This window comes from Perca fluviatilis, chromosome 7, assembly GCF_010015445.1.
Source record: "Perca fluviatilis chromosome 7, GENO_Pfluv_1.0, whole genome shotgun sequence".
NCBI classification, from domain to species: Eukaryota; Metazoa; Chordata; class Actinopteri; order Perciformes; family Percidae; genus Perca; species Perca fluviatilis.
Window position 1 is genome coordinate 22,651,612 of NC_053118.1, and position 16,298 is coordinate 22,667,909.

Consider the following 16,298-nt stretch of genomic DNA (forward strand, 5'->3'; position numbering starts at 1 on the left):
TTTGTCTCAGCTCTCTCTTTCTCACCCTCTCTATCTGTCCTCTTCTCTTCGTCTCAATCAATCCGTCACTTTGTTTTTGTCGTGTGCTTTCTTGTTCACTTGTGTTTGATTTCTGCTTTTCTTTATTCCTCTTAAGCTATTTTTTCTTCTGTCAGTTTTGTGGCTAGTTGTGTCTCACCTTCACTTCTGGTTTCCACTGGCAACGTTGCTATATTTGACTTTGTCACAACTTCATGTCCCGTAGTTTTTTCTGTGCCACTGCTTTAATATAGTTTTGACCGTCCTTTGTGCTTTTTTCTCTCCGCAACTCCTAGTCGTCTAGTTTTGCTGCTTTTGCTTCACCTGCCTCTCTCCTTCACCGTAACCCCCATCCATCTTCTTCTCTTCTCTTCCACTCAATCTCTTCTCATCTCTGAGGAACTCTGCACTTCTGCATCATGGGAAAGACAGAGCTGTGCTCTCTCTACAAGGGTTTTCTGGACTGTATTTGCCTCTGCCTCTCTGTAAGTCTCTCCATTTTCTGTGCATGCATTTGTTGTGTTTTTGCTTTTATTTTTTTTCTCTCACATCTGCATCGTAGTTGACTTTTGACCTGAAATCATCTGCACTATGTGGTGAGGTTTTATTCATAATTTTGTATTCAAGCTCAAATCAAGTGCAGACTGCGTGTGTATTTACATGTGTCACTTGCTTTTGTGCATGGTCTATTTTGTGGCCCGTGTCCTGCAGTAAGTCTGCACATGCTGGGCTTCTGATATTAATAACAGTCTCAGAATGTGGATGGAAATAGAGCCTCAGCTCCTCCAAAGAGGCCAGAAGTCATTTGACATTTCTTATTAACCTCCTTTAGAACAAACTTAGGTCGTCAGGATCAACCCTAATGTAAAAGCTTGCATTCTGGAGGATTTTATTTTATCACGGCTGCATTCAGAGTCTACAGTTATAAAAGAATACACGATACGTAACGCCTTTCAATGCAGATTTGTTACTCTGTGTGTGCATTTGTCTACATGTAAGCATTTGAATGCATCAGTCTTAGCCAAGGGTAAATCCACCCAATGATGTTTAAGACCCAGAGGTCAGATGTCACTCACTCTGTCTCAGAGAGGCACAGAGGCAGGTTGATCTCTACCCATTATTATTATTTTTTGCTCCACCTTGCTTCCAGCGGAGCAGCAATGAGGCTGCAGGCGACAATGAGAGGGACACTGAGAATGGCCACCTGATCTACAAAAGCGGGGACATCCTCAAAGACAGATGTAGGTATCAGTTGGAATTGTTGGCAGCTTTTGTAAAAATGCTCCCGCTTTAACTTCACCTCAATCTCTCTCACAGATGAGATAATTGACACTTTAGGTGAGGGAACCTTTGGGAAGGTGGTGCAATGTTTGGACCACAGCAGGTAATTTGCTTCATCTAATAATGAAAGTTGGACCAATCTGCAACATGTGTTTATTGCTTTGAAACACTTTTTAACACACAGAGGAGGAGGTGGAATTGCTCTGAAGATCATTAAGAACTTGGATAAATATAGAGAAGCAGCCAAACTGGAAATCAATGTTCTGGAGAAGATCAGCGAAAGAGATCCAGATAACAGACAGTGAGTAGCCTAGTTTGTAATTTTGACTCTTTTTCTGTCTTTTACATTTCATCTATGTTTTTTCCCCCCCTATCAGTCACTGTGTGCAGATGCTGGACTGGTTTAACTACTACGGCCACGTGTGCATCACTTTTGAGCTGCTGTCTCTCAGCACCTTTGACTTCTTGAAAGCAAACAACTTCCTGCCTTATCCCGTTAACCAGATCCGACACATGGCCCACCAGATCTGCGACGCTGTCAGCTGTGAGTCCAAGATGCATCACATCAACTGTACCACTTTTGCGTTTTTCTCTTTTAGGCTACCTCTGGATCAATGTCAGTGATGACAGTAAGAGGATTATTAACAGCTGTCCCACTGATGCAGCAGCGAACAAGCCAGGTAGATACAGTATGTGGAGGGTGACTGTGACCTGAAGATGATAGAAGTGTTCCTGACATCCAACCCCATACCAGATTAAAGTGAAAGATAAACACAACTAGGGCTGTGACTTACAATTATTTTTCATTCACGATTTTTGATGTACAAACACTATCATGATGTCTGATTAACAAAAAACTCGACCAGACGAGGGCGTTTGCTCTCTTCTGTTAAATCTACTTTCCCTCCTCCTGCAGTTCTCCATGACAACAAGCTGACTCACACAGACCTGAAGCCTGAGAACATCCTCTTTGTCAACTCAGGCTACTCCCTCGTATACAACGCTGAGAAGGTAATCGCAACTGCAGGCATGACGGCTGGGACCTTAGGGGTGAAATAAAATCTGGATGTTAAATGAGGGATTAATGCAGGCAGATACGGTATTTGCTTCTTGGTATGGAAATTTTGCTGAGCAGAACCTGTGAAACCAGCCACGTGTTGGTTACAGGTGTACATATTGATCCAGGTTGTGTTTGCTGACCTCAGCGGAGCAATGTGTGGCATCTTTGATGACATTTTTTTTTTTTAAACCCTGAAGGCTATAATAAAAATAAAATTCAAATTTTATATCTTAACTTGGGTATTGTTTTCATAGTTTTGACCATCATTTTCTATTGGTAATAATAACATACTCAAGTGATTGTTGAGATCTAGGAGCAGCTGCGATATTGCTATGAAGAAGTCATATAAGGGAACGTGACATGAGCCAATCACACAGGTTTGAACCATAGACTGTATATTAATATAATATATAATAATATTAACAGTATGTGGTTTGAACTAAACCCCAAGGTTAGCCAAACTTTTTTGAGTTAGAAAACAAAAGCACACGGTATGGTGGTTACACAGTTTGTGTGTCATTGCAGTTTTCTTTTGCAGACTTACTGGTTAAACGTTAACCTATCATACTTAAAAGAAAAGTTCTCCATTTTTGGAAATGTGCTCATTCACTTTCTTGCAGAGAGGTTGATGACCACTGCCATATCTGTACTGTAAATATGAAGCTACAGGCATCAGCCATTAGCTTAGCTTAGCTTAAAGACTGGTAGCAGGGAAAAAAGCTAGCCTGGCTTTGTCCGAAGGTTACAAAAACCTGCCAACCAACTCTAAATAATTACTTTTTAATTACTTTTTGAATCTTATTGTAATGTCAAAATGTCTAACTGTTCCTTTTGCATAGTTGTGTGTCCACAGTTTTCCTTTGTAACAGGGGATTATTACCATCACTGGTGTGCTAGTTTAATTCAGTAATGTGCTGTAGATCTGGCCAAACAGTTGGCTTGTTTACTTTCTGTCTTCCTTTAGAAGTGCAATGAGCGGAGAATAAATGACACCACAGTGCGGCTTGTCGACTTTGGCAGCGCTACTTTTGACCACGAACACCACTCTGCCCTCATCTCTACACGGCACTACCGAGCTCCAGAGATCATACTGGGTAAGAGATGTTGATTTAGACCGGGGAGCTGTCAGTCCTGTTCAGTAGGGTTGGGAGAACCGATTCCTAATCGGAATCGATTCAAAAATTACGATGTCATCGGAATCGTTTCTGTATTGGAATCGTTTTGGAATCGTTTGGAGGATTTGGTTTCAAATCCGATCATCACTTCCCAATTTAACATGCGCAAGTTTTGGTTTCCGTAGCGGCCAGGTGCTTGTGTTGTGTTGCAGCCATGGAGCACAGTAAGTGGCGCTCTAGTGTGGCTTTATTTTACGTTGAAAAAGCTGTAAAACCACCTTTGAATCAAAATAAAACTTTCCTCTTATTTGTGATATAAGCATGTGACCCGTTTCAACTCCACCCCTCAAAGAATCGGAATCGAGAGTCGATAAGAACCGGAATCGAATTGAAGAATCGGAATTGGAATCAGAATCGTTAAAATCCAAACAATGCCCAACCCATGTTCTATATCTATGGCCCAACCCTACTGTTCAGTTGTTTTGAAGGTTTTGTCCCTCTTTGCTCTCCCACAGAGTTGGGTTGGAGTCACCCATGTGATGTGTGGAGTATCGGCTGCATCCTGTTTGAATACTACGCAGGCTTCACACTGTACCAGGTCACGATTATATTGGTGAAATTACAGCATTCTGAAAGTGGTGTGATTTGGATCTTGTTGACGTGATCTTCACTTTCAGACTCATGACAATAAGGAGCATCTTGCTATGATGGAGAGCATACAGGGACCAGTTCCTCAGAGAATGATTCAAACGAGCAGGTAGGCCTAACACACACTCCCATACACACAAACACACATGCAAACTTTGTCTGACGAAACAGAATTTTTTCTCACAGAAAGCAAAAGTATTTCCACCGTGGGCGTCTCGACTGGAATCAGTGGTCCAAGGCCGGACGCTACGTGAAAGCCAAGTGCAAACCATTAAGGGTGAGCTGAGACCGGTGCAAACTTTTAAACCCTGAGCCAAGTACATGAACACCCTCGAACGACTTTCTTCTCTCTTTGTTTCTTCAGAAGTACTTGTTATCTCACGGCACAGAACACCACCAGTTGTTTTACCTCTTAGAGAGGATGCTGGAGTATGAGCCCTCCACACGCATCTCTCTTTCCTCTGCCCTGTGTCACCCCTTCTTCCTGCCTCTTCATCATCCAGGAAGGAGTCAAACCTGGAGGAACAGCTGTGATTTGAGCAAATGAACCTGAATAGTCAACTGACTCTACGAGGACCATACCAGTGTGTTTTCAAGTTTTAGTTTCTCAACTTCAAATCAGAAGAAAGTAACTGAAAGAAGGGCTTAAAAAGTTATTGTGCACAATGTTGAAAAAAAAAAAAAGTTGAAATGCTTTATGTTAGAAATCTTTGGCTTTATGGGGGTAATCATGCCGTGAGCCCAACAGGAATATTCCCCCGATGCAGTCGAGACCAGGGTGGTGGTGAAAGAGTGAAGAACAATAGCTGAAGATTTGGATGCATGTGATCTGGAGCAAGTTTTCGAGAGAGCTCAGTGGAAGAACTCATGGGACAGCTGGTTCTGATGACATGGGGTCGAGGTGGGTCATGTCAATCAGACACTGAAATAACCGAAAGGAAGATTTGTTTGACACCAACAAGCTAATTTGTGACACCCTCAGTCAGCTGATTGAGTTCTAAGTGGGAAAGAAATATCTGACTCTTTAAGTGCTAAATGCTTCTTTACGTTCACATTTATTTAGCATTGGTGCTGAGCGGTGCAGGTGGTGCACAGTCGGCTGAAAACGACACTGATAAAAGTGGTGAGAGTGAAACAAAACAGTTGAGAAAACAACGAGCTGAAAGACGCTGGAACTTTATAAAGCTAAGGGGAACTGCAACTCACAATACTGCTGAGGGTGGCCAGTGCTCCTGTAATATTAAGCCTCTGGCCCCCCCAAACGGTGGCAAGTATTTTTATAAAATCTTTCAATCCCACCTTTATCCCCAAAGAAGGGGATATTATTCATGTGCATTGATAAATAAAATGTAGGTTACCACTCAATGAGTATTCTTTTGTTTATTGTTATATGTGTATCGTTAGTCTTTTGTAGCACCAAGCCTTTGGAGGGTTGGTACTATGTAACACTTCTGCTTAATTTATTTGGTACCCCTAAAATCGCATGTGGCCCCTTCTTCTGTTGTCATGTTTTGATTGAGGCAGAGAACGGTCCATCTGTGCACGTCACACAGACACACTCACACAGACACTCTCACACATACGCTCTCTGTCTCCTCACTGGCATATTGATGGAGTGCAGCTCAGCAGAGAGCATGGTCACCAGGCTGAGCGTGAGTGTGTGCTTGCCAGTTTTTTATCTTCAGCCTTGGCAGAGCTGAGAGAGACGTGTTGTCAGCATATTTGTGTTTGACTTGATGAGACGTTATGACCTCATTTATTAGCTAATTTAAAGCTGCTGAGCATGATGATGCTAAAATTAAAAGGTATTTTAATGAAGTAAAGATATATCTCTTTGGGTATGTGCATAGACTTCATCCCATTTACTTGTTGTTTCTCAACACCAAACATAGTTTTTTAAAGCAGCTACAAGGAGTTTTCTGTGTAACAGTCTCAATTTAATCGTGATGGCTCTATATGACATACATAAGCAAACAAGACCATCAGCGAGAAGATTGGCTATTTCTATATAGTAATACTTAATGCCTGTTCCCAGGTCTGATTCCCTGTGAAATTAGACGATTTATGGTACGCAGACTGGAAGAGTTTCTCAGTGAGTAGTACGTTAGCCAGTTGAAAGGAAGCAGGAGGAGATTTTTCTATAGATAATAAATTTTTTACGTTATATTTTGTGGTTATGGCTTATACTGGGGCAAAAAAGGAGTCAACCTTGGTCGGTCATTCAACAGATGGAGAGAATTGCAGGAGGCCGCCAAAATCAACAAAAAATAAAAGTTCCTTGTAGTTGGTTTTACAAAGATTGAACATATATATATAGTCTGGTATACAGGTATTTCCAGTTATACCTTATCAGCAAAACATTTACTGCAAAATGTTCAAATCTTGTGACTTAACATGCTTGAGATAAAAGACTACTGAAGTACATCAAATCTATGAGTCAGGTGAATTTAAACAAATTGTTCATTCATTTTAGTCCAATTTATTTTAAAGTATCACAACACCCATGCAGGCAGGTATGGTTGGGTCGAGCAGGAGGCTGAGGCCACCACTGAATAGGGCTTAAACAGGTGGTATAACAGGCTAAGACACCCTCCTGCAGTGCACACTGTCAGCATGTGCACCAACTTAACCTAACCGTAACCAAAAGGTCCGTGGAATCCGTGTCTCTGCCAAAACTTTAATGAATCATCGGTGTAGTGTTTTCTCTGCAATAGACCTGAAACATAAAAGACAGAAGTAATTCTGATTTATTGTCTACAAATTAGAATTACATGGTTATTAAAGGCTATGTAGAATGAAATGTGAGAATGATGCATGGTTGTATTATAAGAACTGGTAACAGAAATCCAAGATGGCATCTATTCATTTAAATAAAAAATCCTCACCCAGCGCTGCAGTAGGTTTCTTTGCTGCAGGACCACATTTGGCCTATGAGGCAATTAGCAGCACGGCTGAACAGCATGCCGTATCTCAGGTATCCATCTGCCATATGATATAATGTAACAAGGAATTACACAAAAGTCATGAATGTAATGTCTAGGAATGATAAAACAAAATTTAAATTTAGTCTCTGTTGCTGTTTCTGTTATTGCAGGCTGCAGAGGTCTGTCTCTAGATTTGAGGAGTACCTTTTTATTCCCGAAAATAGTGATGACTGTGATCCATTTAAATAAATATGTAGTCAAAATGTTTATGTTCACACAGCGAGTGAAGAGTGAATACCCTGTTGGTCTTATTGGCTTTATTTAAAGCAATTTATGTTTTTTTTTATGTATATAGGTCATTATGCTAATATGTTATGATGAGATGTATACTAGAATTTAGTATTACATTAATAATTAGTTTAGCTTTTGTGTAGAAGACACACCTTTTGTGAGCTCTTGCATGAGCAAGTGTGTGTTAATGTGTTGCTTTTAGTGACTGTCACTTGGTTTGTCAGAATGATCCATCTTTGCATCATAAATTGGAGAATATTAACATATTTTTCTCATTGCAATTTGTATGAGAAACTTGGCTTGTCTTCCTTATACAGCTGTAAAATGGAACACTGGTACATTTTTCTTTATAATGCCATATTACACTAACTGCCTCCCTATTTATGTTATCTACTGACTCCTAAAACTATCAGTAGCGGCAACCTTCGGTCACATGGACAAATTTTGTACATCATTCCTCAAACCCGTTTTTAGGTGCAAGTGCTTTTAAAGTTTTTGCACCCTCATCTTGGTGTGAGCTACAGAGTCACCTTAAACTAGATTATTTTATTAGCATGGAAGATTATAAAAACAGGATTAAGGACTATTTGACCACCTTAATGTACATGTACTGTTAGGCTACTGAACACTGATCATTCATTGTTGTTTGATCTTGTATGTGAAACTTTTTATGCTGCTGTGATCCACCTCTGTTTCTCCCCTCTGTGGAGAAATACTGCTGACAGGACTGAAGGATGGATGGATGAATTGAACTGATCCCAGATCTGATCAGGGGCGTGGCTTTTCTTGATCTTATTAAACCATTACAGGGGCTGTAGGTAGGATTGTGAAGATCCAGTACTTAGCCAAAAAATTTGAACATCAACAACTTCTCAGTCCCTCCCACTTTTCTGCTAAAGCCCAAAACGGGAGGGGAGTCATTCAAAGACATTCAAAGATTAAAAAATGTTCCAAAAAGGAAATCGGGAGAACTGCTGGAGCAAATTTGTATATAGGATAGATTTTCAATTTAGAATTCAATCAGTGCCTGGAAATTTGCTCAACATGCAACAGAAGGTTGTTTTCTTCTTTAATATAACACCTGCAGTAGTTGAACCACAAAAGCAGGTACACGTTGCCTAAACTTCTAGCATTTGTTTCACCTGTGCAGAAATTGGGGGGCTAACCGCAGCCTGTTACTTCCTCTTTCATAGTTTGGCCAGCTTTTTGGTCCATAAATTGGAGGTTATATCTTTAAAAAAAAATTTGACTGAGATTGAAGACCAGTGCACACTATCTCTTTAGTGACCAATTTTAGGGCTCTGCTGCTCCTAAACAAACAAACAAAATGTGGATAATGCAGCATCTTAAGAGCTCAAATGAGATTTGCTGATGTCAGGCCTGTGAATGCATGCGTGTGTCATTCATCATGACATCAGCTTGCGTCTCTAAATCTTCATCACAAACGTGCGAGTCATCGGGTGTATTACCTGCCACAGCTAATGAGATTCCCCTCATCAATTCCTCTAAGTGGTAATCCATATAGAGTTGGGGGGTGTTGAAAAGTGGAGTGAGTCTTGAGGAGGGTAGCAGAAGAAGCAAAGGCTAAGCCTGGACATGCACATAGTTATTTACTCCTGTGAGGGTCAAGGAGCACAGGAACAACATTTGGAGAGTCTTCTGTTGTTGTTTCTTCTTGTTCTCTCTGATTTGTTCTATAGCTTTTGGGGATTGTCTGGTTGTGGTGGAGGCCATCTGGCTGGAGCTTTATCAGGATTTTATGCTGTGAGCCTTTGACCAACTGTTACCACCTGCATGGGTAAGAAACAGGACAAACATGATAAACCATGTTAACTTTGTGTGCGGAATAACAAACTGTGACAAATAGCCTGAAAAAGACATTTGTCACTTTTGTCCCTATGTGGTCTTTTAGCAGTCTACTTCCCTATCTTCTACATGCCAAACACTTCATCTGTGTATGTAACATATGCAAGCAGGTGTGAGTGAGTGTGTTTACTAAGTCCCTATGTCTAAGCCTTGTCTGACTGACGTCCTTGTCCTTGGCAGGTCTCAGCCTGAGTTATTGCCGCCAAAGGACATAAGATTGTGCGTGTCCTGAGTTCGTCCTGTCAGAGCAACACAACATGAGCGGAGGAGAAAACCTTTATATATTCACCAAACGTCTGTCCAAGAAGTAGTAGTGTGGTCATTCCCTCCTGTCCTGAGAGCTCTGGTGCATCATGGAGTCTGTGATGAGAGTAAAAAAGACGCTGAGGACGCCCATCAGAAAGCTGACCAGCTGTGTGTCGGGGGTGAAGGAGAGGGAGTTGTGTGCCAAACGCAGGAAGAGGAGGGGCAGAGATGGGAGAGGAAGAGGAGGATGCAACAGGTTGGGGAGGACCCCTCCTCTCCGAACATCACACCCCAAAGACCCGTCAATCATCTGCTCGTACCAGGCGGACCTGGAGAAGGAGAGGCAAGTGGACACACAATGTAGAAACACAACATGCCTAAAGTAACAATAGGGTAGACAAGGTACAGTTGGTACACATTTTGCTTTTTCCATCACCACACCACAAAACTAGGGACTGAAAAGAAGATTTCCTTTACTTGCATAGGCGGAGGGTGAGGTGGATGTTTGGGTAGGCTAATGTGGGAGGGAGGTAGATTCGCATCTAGCCTAGGCCGCATGCACATGATCCTTGGTAAAACCAAGGATGCACTCGTTGCCTCTAATGGCGCTTACTCACTGCTAGTACCAGCTCTACTCGGCCGGTAGCAGGTACCAGGGACTTTTTTTCATAATGGAAAACCAAAAAATTGAGTAGAGTCGAGGCCAGTCGAGCAGGTACCATGTTATGGAAAAACGCCATAACTAGGATGTGACCCACGCCAATTATTTTTGGCATCGTAAGCATCAGTTATGTCTTCTGCTCTGAAGTCACTCTCCACGTGTAGCAGACTCAGTGTTGACTTATATAATTTACGACATTGTCATCAATATATTTTATGTAGCCTGATTATTTTTTCGGAGTCTCTATTTGCACCCCCAGTACGAATAGCTATTCACACCCTGTGACGTAACAACAAAAACACGTTGCTCGTGTGCAACGAAATCATGGCGGACGTTCATCTTCCATGACTGCAGAAACATATTAGGGAAGTTTTGTCTCTAAAGTTTATAACAATTGAATTTCTAGCGGAAAATGGATACTACAGTTGCGCTTTCTGTCTTTAGTGAAAGCATACAACCGTTAGTTTGTTAGTTAGTACCTATTTTTTGTATGCAGTATGGTTACCTAGCAACCGAGGCTTGAAGACACCAAGTGGTAAACAGTTGTACAACATTTCGTAAGAACTGCTAGGTGAGTGAGCTTTGGTCTGGGAGTCTGGAGTTTGATTCCCTGGTGAGCTGATCTTGTTTTTTTCATTTTGGATTGGATAATTTGCATGCAATTGCAAGTTGTTTTTGCAGGGTGGTAGGGGAAGACTCATGAATATGCCTGCTCTGGCTGGGTTGGTTAGGTTTATGCAAGAGGAGTGGGATTGGTTATGGTTAGGGTAAGAATGTCAGGGCGATAATATTCCAAAAAGGTGTAATACATGAGCAGTATGGATAACTGTGTGTAAATATATGCCAAGGTACTGTAAATGCACAGGGGTGCAAATAGCATACATTGATATTTGTACCAGACGGGGTATTAATAGAACACATTGCTGTGTGCACCGGCAGGGTATGAATAGCATTCATTTCTAATTGCACCAGGGTACGAATAGCATACACTGCTAATTGTACCAGGGGTGCAAATAGCCTCACCCTTATTTTTTTAGTCCACTCCCAAATCACCCATTCCTTTTTCCCGACACTGCCTTTGATTACCATGACAACCAAACCAAACAGACAAGAGAGCAGCAGTGCTTCAGGTGGACAATGAGGGTGCATTCAATGTCTTTGAGTAATATGGGAATTAACCCGTGGATTGACACAATACGGTGCCAAGGATAGCTGTCCATATTTGCAGGATTGAGTATTTGGCTAGACTTAAGCCTACCCAAGCCTACATTACCCGCTGACCCTGTTTACTTGTCTACTAAAATATAAATAATCAATAACATGACACAAAGTCATGCAATATGTCAGTTTTTAGAGCACAGATTAAAGGTTCTGTAGGTAGGAATGTGAAGATCCAGGTTTTAGCCAAAAAAATTGAACATCGACAACTTCTCAGTCCCTCCCCCCTTTCTGCTAAAGCCCAAAACTGTCTCCTAAGCCCCTCCCCCCACAAGGGAGAATCTTGAACATCTGAACAGGGAGCTGTGGATTTTTGCAAATCGCACTACAGGCTGTAGGTGGAGCCAGAGGAGCCAGATTATTTTTTTAAATTACCTGCTTCATGTAGTTCTACTCGAACATAGGGTAAGTTTCAGCAAATATGACAGAAAGTTAGTTTTATAAGTCTTACCTACTGCACCTTTAAGGTTTACGAAATATAAGTTAACTTTAACAGTTATGTAAGGATGAGAAGCTATTCAATATGGATGAGACCTGCAGTGAAAAACTGACCTTAGAAAACACTTTTGCTGATATCTTCGGACTAGAGAAGAGCATGTATTTCAAATTTCCCACAATCAAAGAGGATGCTAATACGCATGTCTGAAGCAAAAACCACAGCTCAAGCTTTTTGTGCACCCTACAGTTATGGTGTTTTTCCACTACATGGTACCTGCTCAGCTCGGCTCGGCTCGACTCGGCCGCGGTGCCCCGTCCTCCTTTTTCCATTGCAGATTTAGTACCGCCTCATGCGTGAGGTGAGCGTGGCTGGTCGTCATAGTGACGCCGCAGGAAACTGCTGCGACCTAATGCGACACACATACAGAATGTCGAATGTGTGTTGTTTTTGATTTTAGAATAGAAGACAAATTTTGTTCCAAAAGAAGCTGGAGGCTGCAAAAAAAACACCGCTGGCTAAACTATTTAAAAATGGCGGGTTTGTTCAGGACACCCCCGTCTGTTGCTAGCAATGATGATGCAGTGATTATTGACGATTCTCTCCGACCGGTCAGTAGTCTTCAGGTTTTCACGTCACCTTTTGGTCACTTGGAACCTCGACGGAGGTGATACTAAAAAAAGTACCTGTTGGCCGGTACTTTTTTTCATAATGGAAAACCAAAAAAGGTGAGTCGAGCTGAGTCTAGCAGGTACCATGTAGTGGAAAAACACCATTATTTAAGGTGTTTCAACTGTCTACCCCCACACAGTAAAATACTTCATTACAAGTAAAAGTCCTGTATTGAAAATGTTATTTAAGTAAAAGTAGGTAAGTTATATTTGTTAAATTTACTTAAAGTATCAAAGATGATAATGTATAAGCACGATTTATTGTTGTAGCTGGTCAAGATGAAGCTAATTTTTTTTATGTGAATGTATGTAAAAAGTACAATATTTCCCTCTAAAATGTAGTGGAGTAGAAGTGTAGAGTGGCATGAAATGGAAATACAGTACTTTCCTAATCAATGTAAACACATTAATTCACAGCAGGTGCGCTTTTATAGACAAATGTGGATGTGATGAAGTTAATTCCTAGTTGAAAATGTGAAAACTGATTTGTCTTGCACGTGAAATATAGTTTTAATCCGAGAAAGAAATACTGTCAACCCCAATGGCAGACCTACTCTATGATTTGAAACACTTTATGGCAACAAAATCCACACATGTGCTTTGAATTCACATTGTTTTTAATTGTGACTTGTGTCCGGGTTCTCGGCAGTAAGTCAGACTCGTTTCAGGTGAGGGTTGGCCTCCGCCAGGGCTGCGTTTTGTCACCAATCCAGTTTGTAATATTTATGGACAGGATATCGAGGCGTAGTCGGGTTGGGGAGGGGTTGCAGTTCAGTCGGCTGGGGGATCTCATCGCTGCTCTTTGCAGATGATGTGGTCCTGATGGCATCATCGGCCTGTGACCTTCAGCACTCAGTGGATCAGTTCACAGCCGAGTGTGAAACGGCTGGGATGAGGAGTTCATCCATTATCAAGAGGGCTCATAGTGGAATGTTTTTCCTAAGGCAGTTAACCAAACTGAATGTCTCCAGCTCTGTTCGGTCTAGGTTTTACAGAGCCACTGTGGAAAGCCTTCTGTCAACATCTATTTCTGTATGGTTTGCCTCAGCATCGGCCCAGGCGAACAACAGACTGCAGCGCATTGTGCGCACAGCAGAGAGGCTGACTGGACAGAGGCAGCTTTCAATCAGTGACCTGTATGAGGCCAGAGTCAGGAAGAGGGCAGCTAAAATTACTGCTGATCAGTCCCATCCAGCAAGTGACATTTTTAGGCTACTTCCCTCAGGAAGAAGGTATAGACCGATGAGGACAAGGACCTCATGCCACCTCAATAGCTTTTTTCCAAGAGCCATTTCCCTTCTGAATAGCTGATCCATTGCCCCCCCCTCCCCAACCGTCACTATTTTATCTTTGGACTATTTTATTATTAATTGTTTTAAGCATGCTTATGCAGCTATGCGCATATACTGTTTGTCAAGCTTCTGTGTTACTGATTGCCATGTCAAATTCCTGTGTGTCTGCTGATGCATTTGGCGAATAAAGTGATTCTGATTCCGATGATCAGCACCTTTAAATTTGAGGCCATGGTTCTCAGCAGGAAACCGATGGAGTGCCTACTCCAGGTAGGGAATGAGTCCTTACCCCAAGTGAAGGAGTTGAAGTACCTTGGGGTCTTGTTCGCGAGTAAGGGGACAATGGAGCGGGAGATTGGTCAGAGAATCAGGACAGCGGGGGTGGTATTATATTCACTTTATTGCACCGTTATTACAAAAGGAGAGCTGAGCCAGAAGGCAAAGCTCTCGGTCAGTTTTCGTTCCTACCCTCACCTATGGTCATGAAGGCTGGGTCATGACCGAAAGAATGACATCCAGGGTACAAGCGGCCAAAATGGGTTTCCTCAGGAGGGTGGCTGGCGTCTCCCTTGGAGATAGGGTGAGAAGCTCGGTAATGTGGCTCGGGAAAGGGAAGTTTGGGGTCCCCTGCTGGAGCTGCTGCTCCCACGTCCCGACCCCGGATAAGCGGACGAAGCTGGATGGATGGATGGACCGTCTGCAGCTGCTTCCGTTTGCGTTCATTAGAGAAGGCAGTTCAAATGAAACGAGTTAATTCTGAGTCACAAACCTGAATCACTGCTGTGGCAGAGATGTTGCTTTAATTACATTCTGTCTCAGATAAGTCAGGTGTATTTGTTTTTTTGTCTGCTGTATTTACAGAAAGCTCCGAGAAGCAATGAACACTCAGAAGAATGCGGAGAGAGCAGCTATGAGAGCTCACTTCAGGAGTAAATATGAGCTGTCTGAGGTCTGTGTTTGTGTTTGTAATAGATAGAGGTAAAAAATAAATAATAATCTATGTTTTTACTCGAGTTTGTCTGTCAGTCAGCAGGACGTCTCATTAAGAGATCAGGGAAATTTTAGATGTGTGATGTTATAAATTCCACATACACTGATTTTCCAAAATTGTGAATTTTCAAACAAAACATCCAAGCTTCAAGTTTGATTGCCTGTTTAAGATTACATTCCCATAATTCCCAACAGATTTCAAACAAATTTAAATAACTTAGCACATATCAAAATGTCTTTTTCACCATAATTGTATTTGTATTAAACTCATTTAAATGGCTGTAACTCTGTAGTTATAAGCCTGAGTCGTGTAAAATTGTGTACCATTTAGCTTTGTACAAAGCCCTATTCAAAATACAGGAGGAGGAAGTATGTGTTTTTTTGGGTAAAGGTCCCTTACTTTGTCAAACCTTCAAAAACAAATAGGCCTGAACTTTACAAATGTATTTCTATTTCTTATCCATTCTGTATGTTTGTGTAGCATGGTCATGATGTATGTTGATCATCAAGTTCTTATCCTTTGTCACATTTCACTTTCAACTCTCCCTTTCTTCTGTTTTTTTATCCTCCTGATTAGAGCCCCAAGGACACAAACCACCTGAGGTCTGTTGGCGGGAAAGTGTCGCTTCCCTACGAGCTGTCCAAGATCATGCATCCTGAAACCAAAACCAAGGACGATGGCTTCAACCTGCTGAGCGCCTTTCAAGGCCTCAGCTTCGGCACAGCGGCGCTCACAGGGAGGACACACAGCAAGACGTCCACTCCCACACCAGCAACTTGTAAAGTAATGTGATCAATATGTGATCACAGGGATGATCGGTACATGTGTTAGTGCAGGGGAACCACAGGGGACCCTCATACATGATTGCTGCTCACACACAAACAGTGCTTCAACCTCTTACAAACTCAGTCCAATCATCTCTGTTACACAAACATGTCATTCAGACTTTGCTTTTGTACTTATTTTTTGTCTTTTATGTTGAAATAATAATATGCCAGATAATTTTATATCTTATAGTCTTTGAGATAAGCTGAATATGAATATGAATAATGTATTAATTAGTTCATGATTTTATGTATTATACAATATAGAAGCTACTAGATTATTATGACTAGCTAGTTTATAGATCCAAATAAGTGATCTATACACAAGTAAGGAACCTCAGGGAAACACGTTCAAATTTATCACACATTCACAGTATGTAATTCAAGTAATGACATTACTAATTTTGTACTTCAAATTGTTTTACTGTCTTTTTATAAATAATCTTTCCATATATAAACTGTATGTATGTATGTATGTAATGTATGTGAGCAAAGTTTTAAGTTATTAGTTTATTGATTAGTTTGCATTGAGGTGATAGTGGTGTGTAAATAGTCTTACACTTTCCTAATCAAGGTTTTTTATAAAGCAGAGACCAATAACTCACCAATAAAACCTTGTAGAGTTACCTACAAATGGATAAGTCATGGTCCTTTTAATTTTGGTTTATTAGCTGTGTGTGAAAAACTTTAATACAAAAACTGTTAAACTAACTAATAAAAACATTTTGACCAGCTGGACCCACTTTTTTTGGCCTT

At 41.3% G+C, this 16,298-nt stretch overlaps 2 protein-coding genes and 1 long non-coding RNA gene across 3 annotated transcripts; 2 read left to right on the plus strand and 1 right to left on the minus strand.

The window, feature by feature from the left end:
- Positions 1-26: 26 nt before the first annotated feature.
- Positions 27-5,487, plus strand: clk2b (CDC-like kinase 2b). The gene is made up of 11 exons (XM_039804708.1): positions 27-503; positions 1,169-1,259; positions 1,336-1,402; positions 1,484-1,600; positions 1,677-1,843; positions 2,216-2,310; positions 3,324-3,453; positions 3,990-4,072; positions 4,152-4,231; positions 4,309-4,399; positions 4,487-5,487. The coding sequence occupies exons 1-11, from the start codon at positions 438-440 to the stop codon at positions 4,667-4,669; spliced, it is 1,170 nt and encodes a 389-aa protein (XP_039660642.1). The 5' UTR covers positions 27-437; the 3' UTR covers positions 4,670-5,487.
- A 731-nt stretch (positions 5,488-6,218) lies between these two features.
- LOC120562538 lies at positions 6,219-9,607 on the minus strand. Its single transcript, XR_005639790.1, has 4 exons — positions 9,493-9,607; positions 8,807-9,127; positions 7,008-7,104; positions 6,219-6,838 (listed from the first exon to the last, which is right to left on the minus strand). It is a non-coding gene; the product is annotated as an uncharacterized LOC120562538 (long non-coding RNA).
- LOC120562537 (complexin-3-like) lies at positions 9,531-16,274 on the plus strand. Its single transcript, XM_039806263.1, has 3 exons — positions 9,531-9,792; positions 14,589-14,676; positions 15,295-16,274. Exons 1-3 carry the CDS (start codon positions 9,557-9,559, stop codon positions 15,508-15,510), a joined length of 540 nt encoding a protein of 179 aa, XP_039662197.1. The 5' UTR covers positions 9,531-9,556; the 3' UTR covers positions 15,511-16,274.
- Positions 16,275-16,298: the final 24 nt, after the last annotated feature.

Bases quoted from the DNA above. Each gene is read 5' to 3' on its own strand.
- LOC120562537 (XM_039806263.1), top strand. From the start codon at position 9,557: ATGGAGTCTGTGATGAGAGTAAAAAAGACGCTGAGGACGCCCATCAGA. The intron at 9,793-14,588 runs GCAAGTGGACAC...CTGTATTTACAG, and splicing joins GCGGACCTGGAGAAGGAGAG to AAAGCTCCGAGAAGCAATGA. The intron at 14,677-15,294 runs GTCTGTGTTTGT...CCTCCTGATTAG, and splicing joins GTAAATATGAGCTGTCTGAG to AGCCCCAAGGACACAAACCA.
- clk2b (XM_039804708.1), top strand. From the start codon at position 438: ATGGGAAAGACAGAGCTGTGCTCTCTCTACAAGGGTTTTCTGGACTGT. The intron at 1,844-2,215 runs GTGAGTCCAAGA...CTCCTCCTGCAG, and splicing joins GATCTGCGACGCTGTCAGCT to TTCTCCATGACAACAAGCTG. The intron at 4,232-4,308 runs GTAGGCCTAACA...TTTTTCTCACAG, and splicing joins AGAATGATTCAAACGAGCAG to AAAGCAAAAGTATTTCCACC.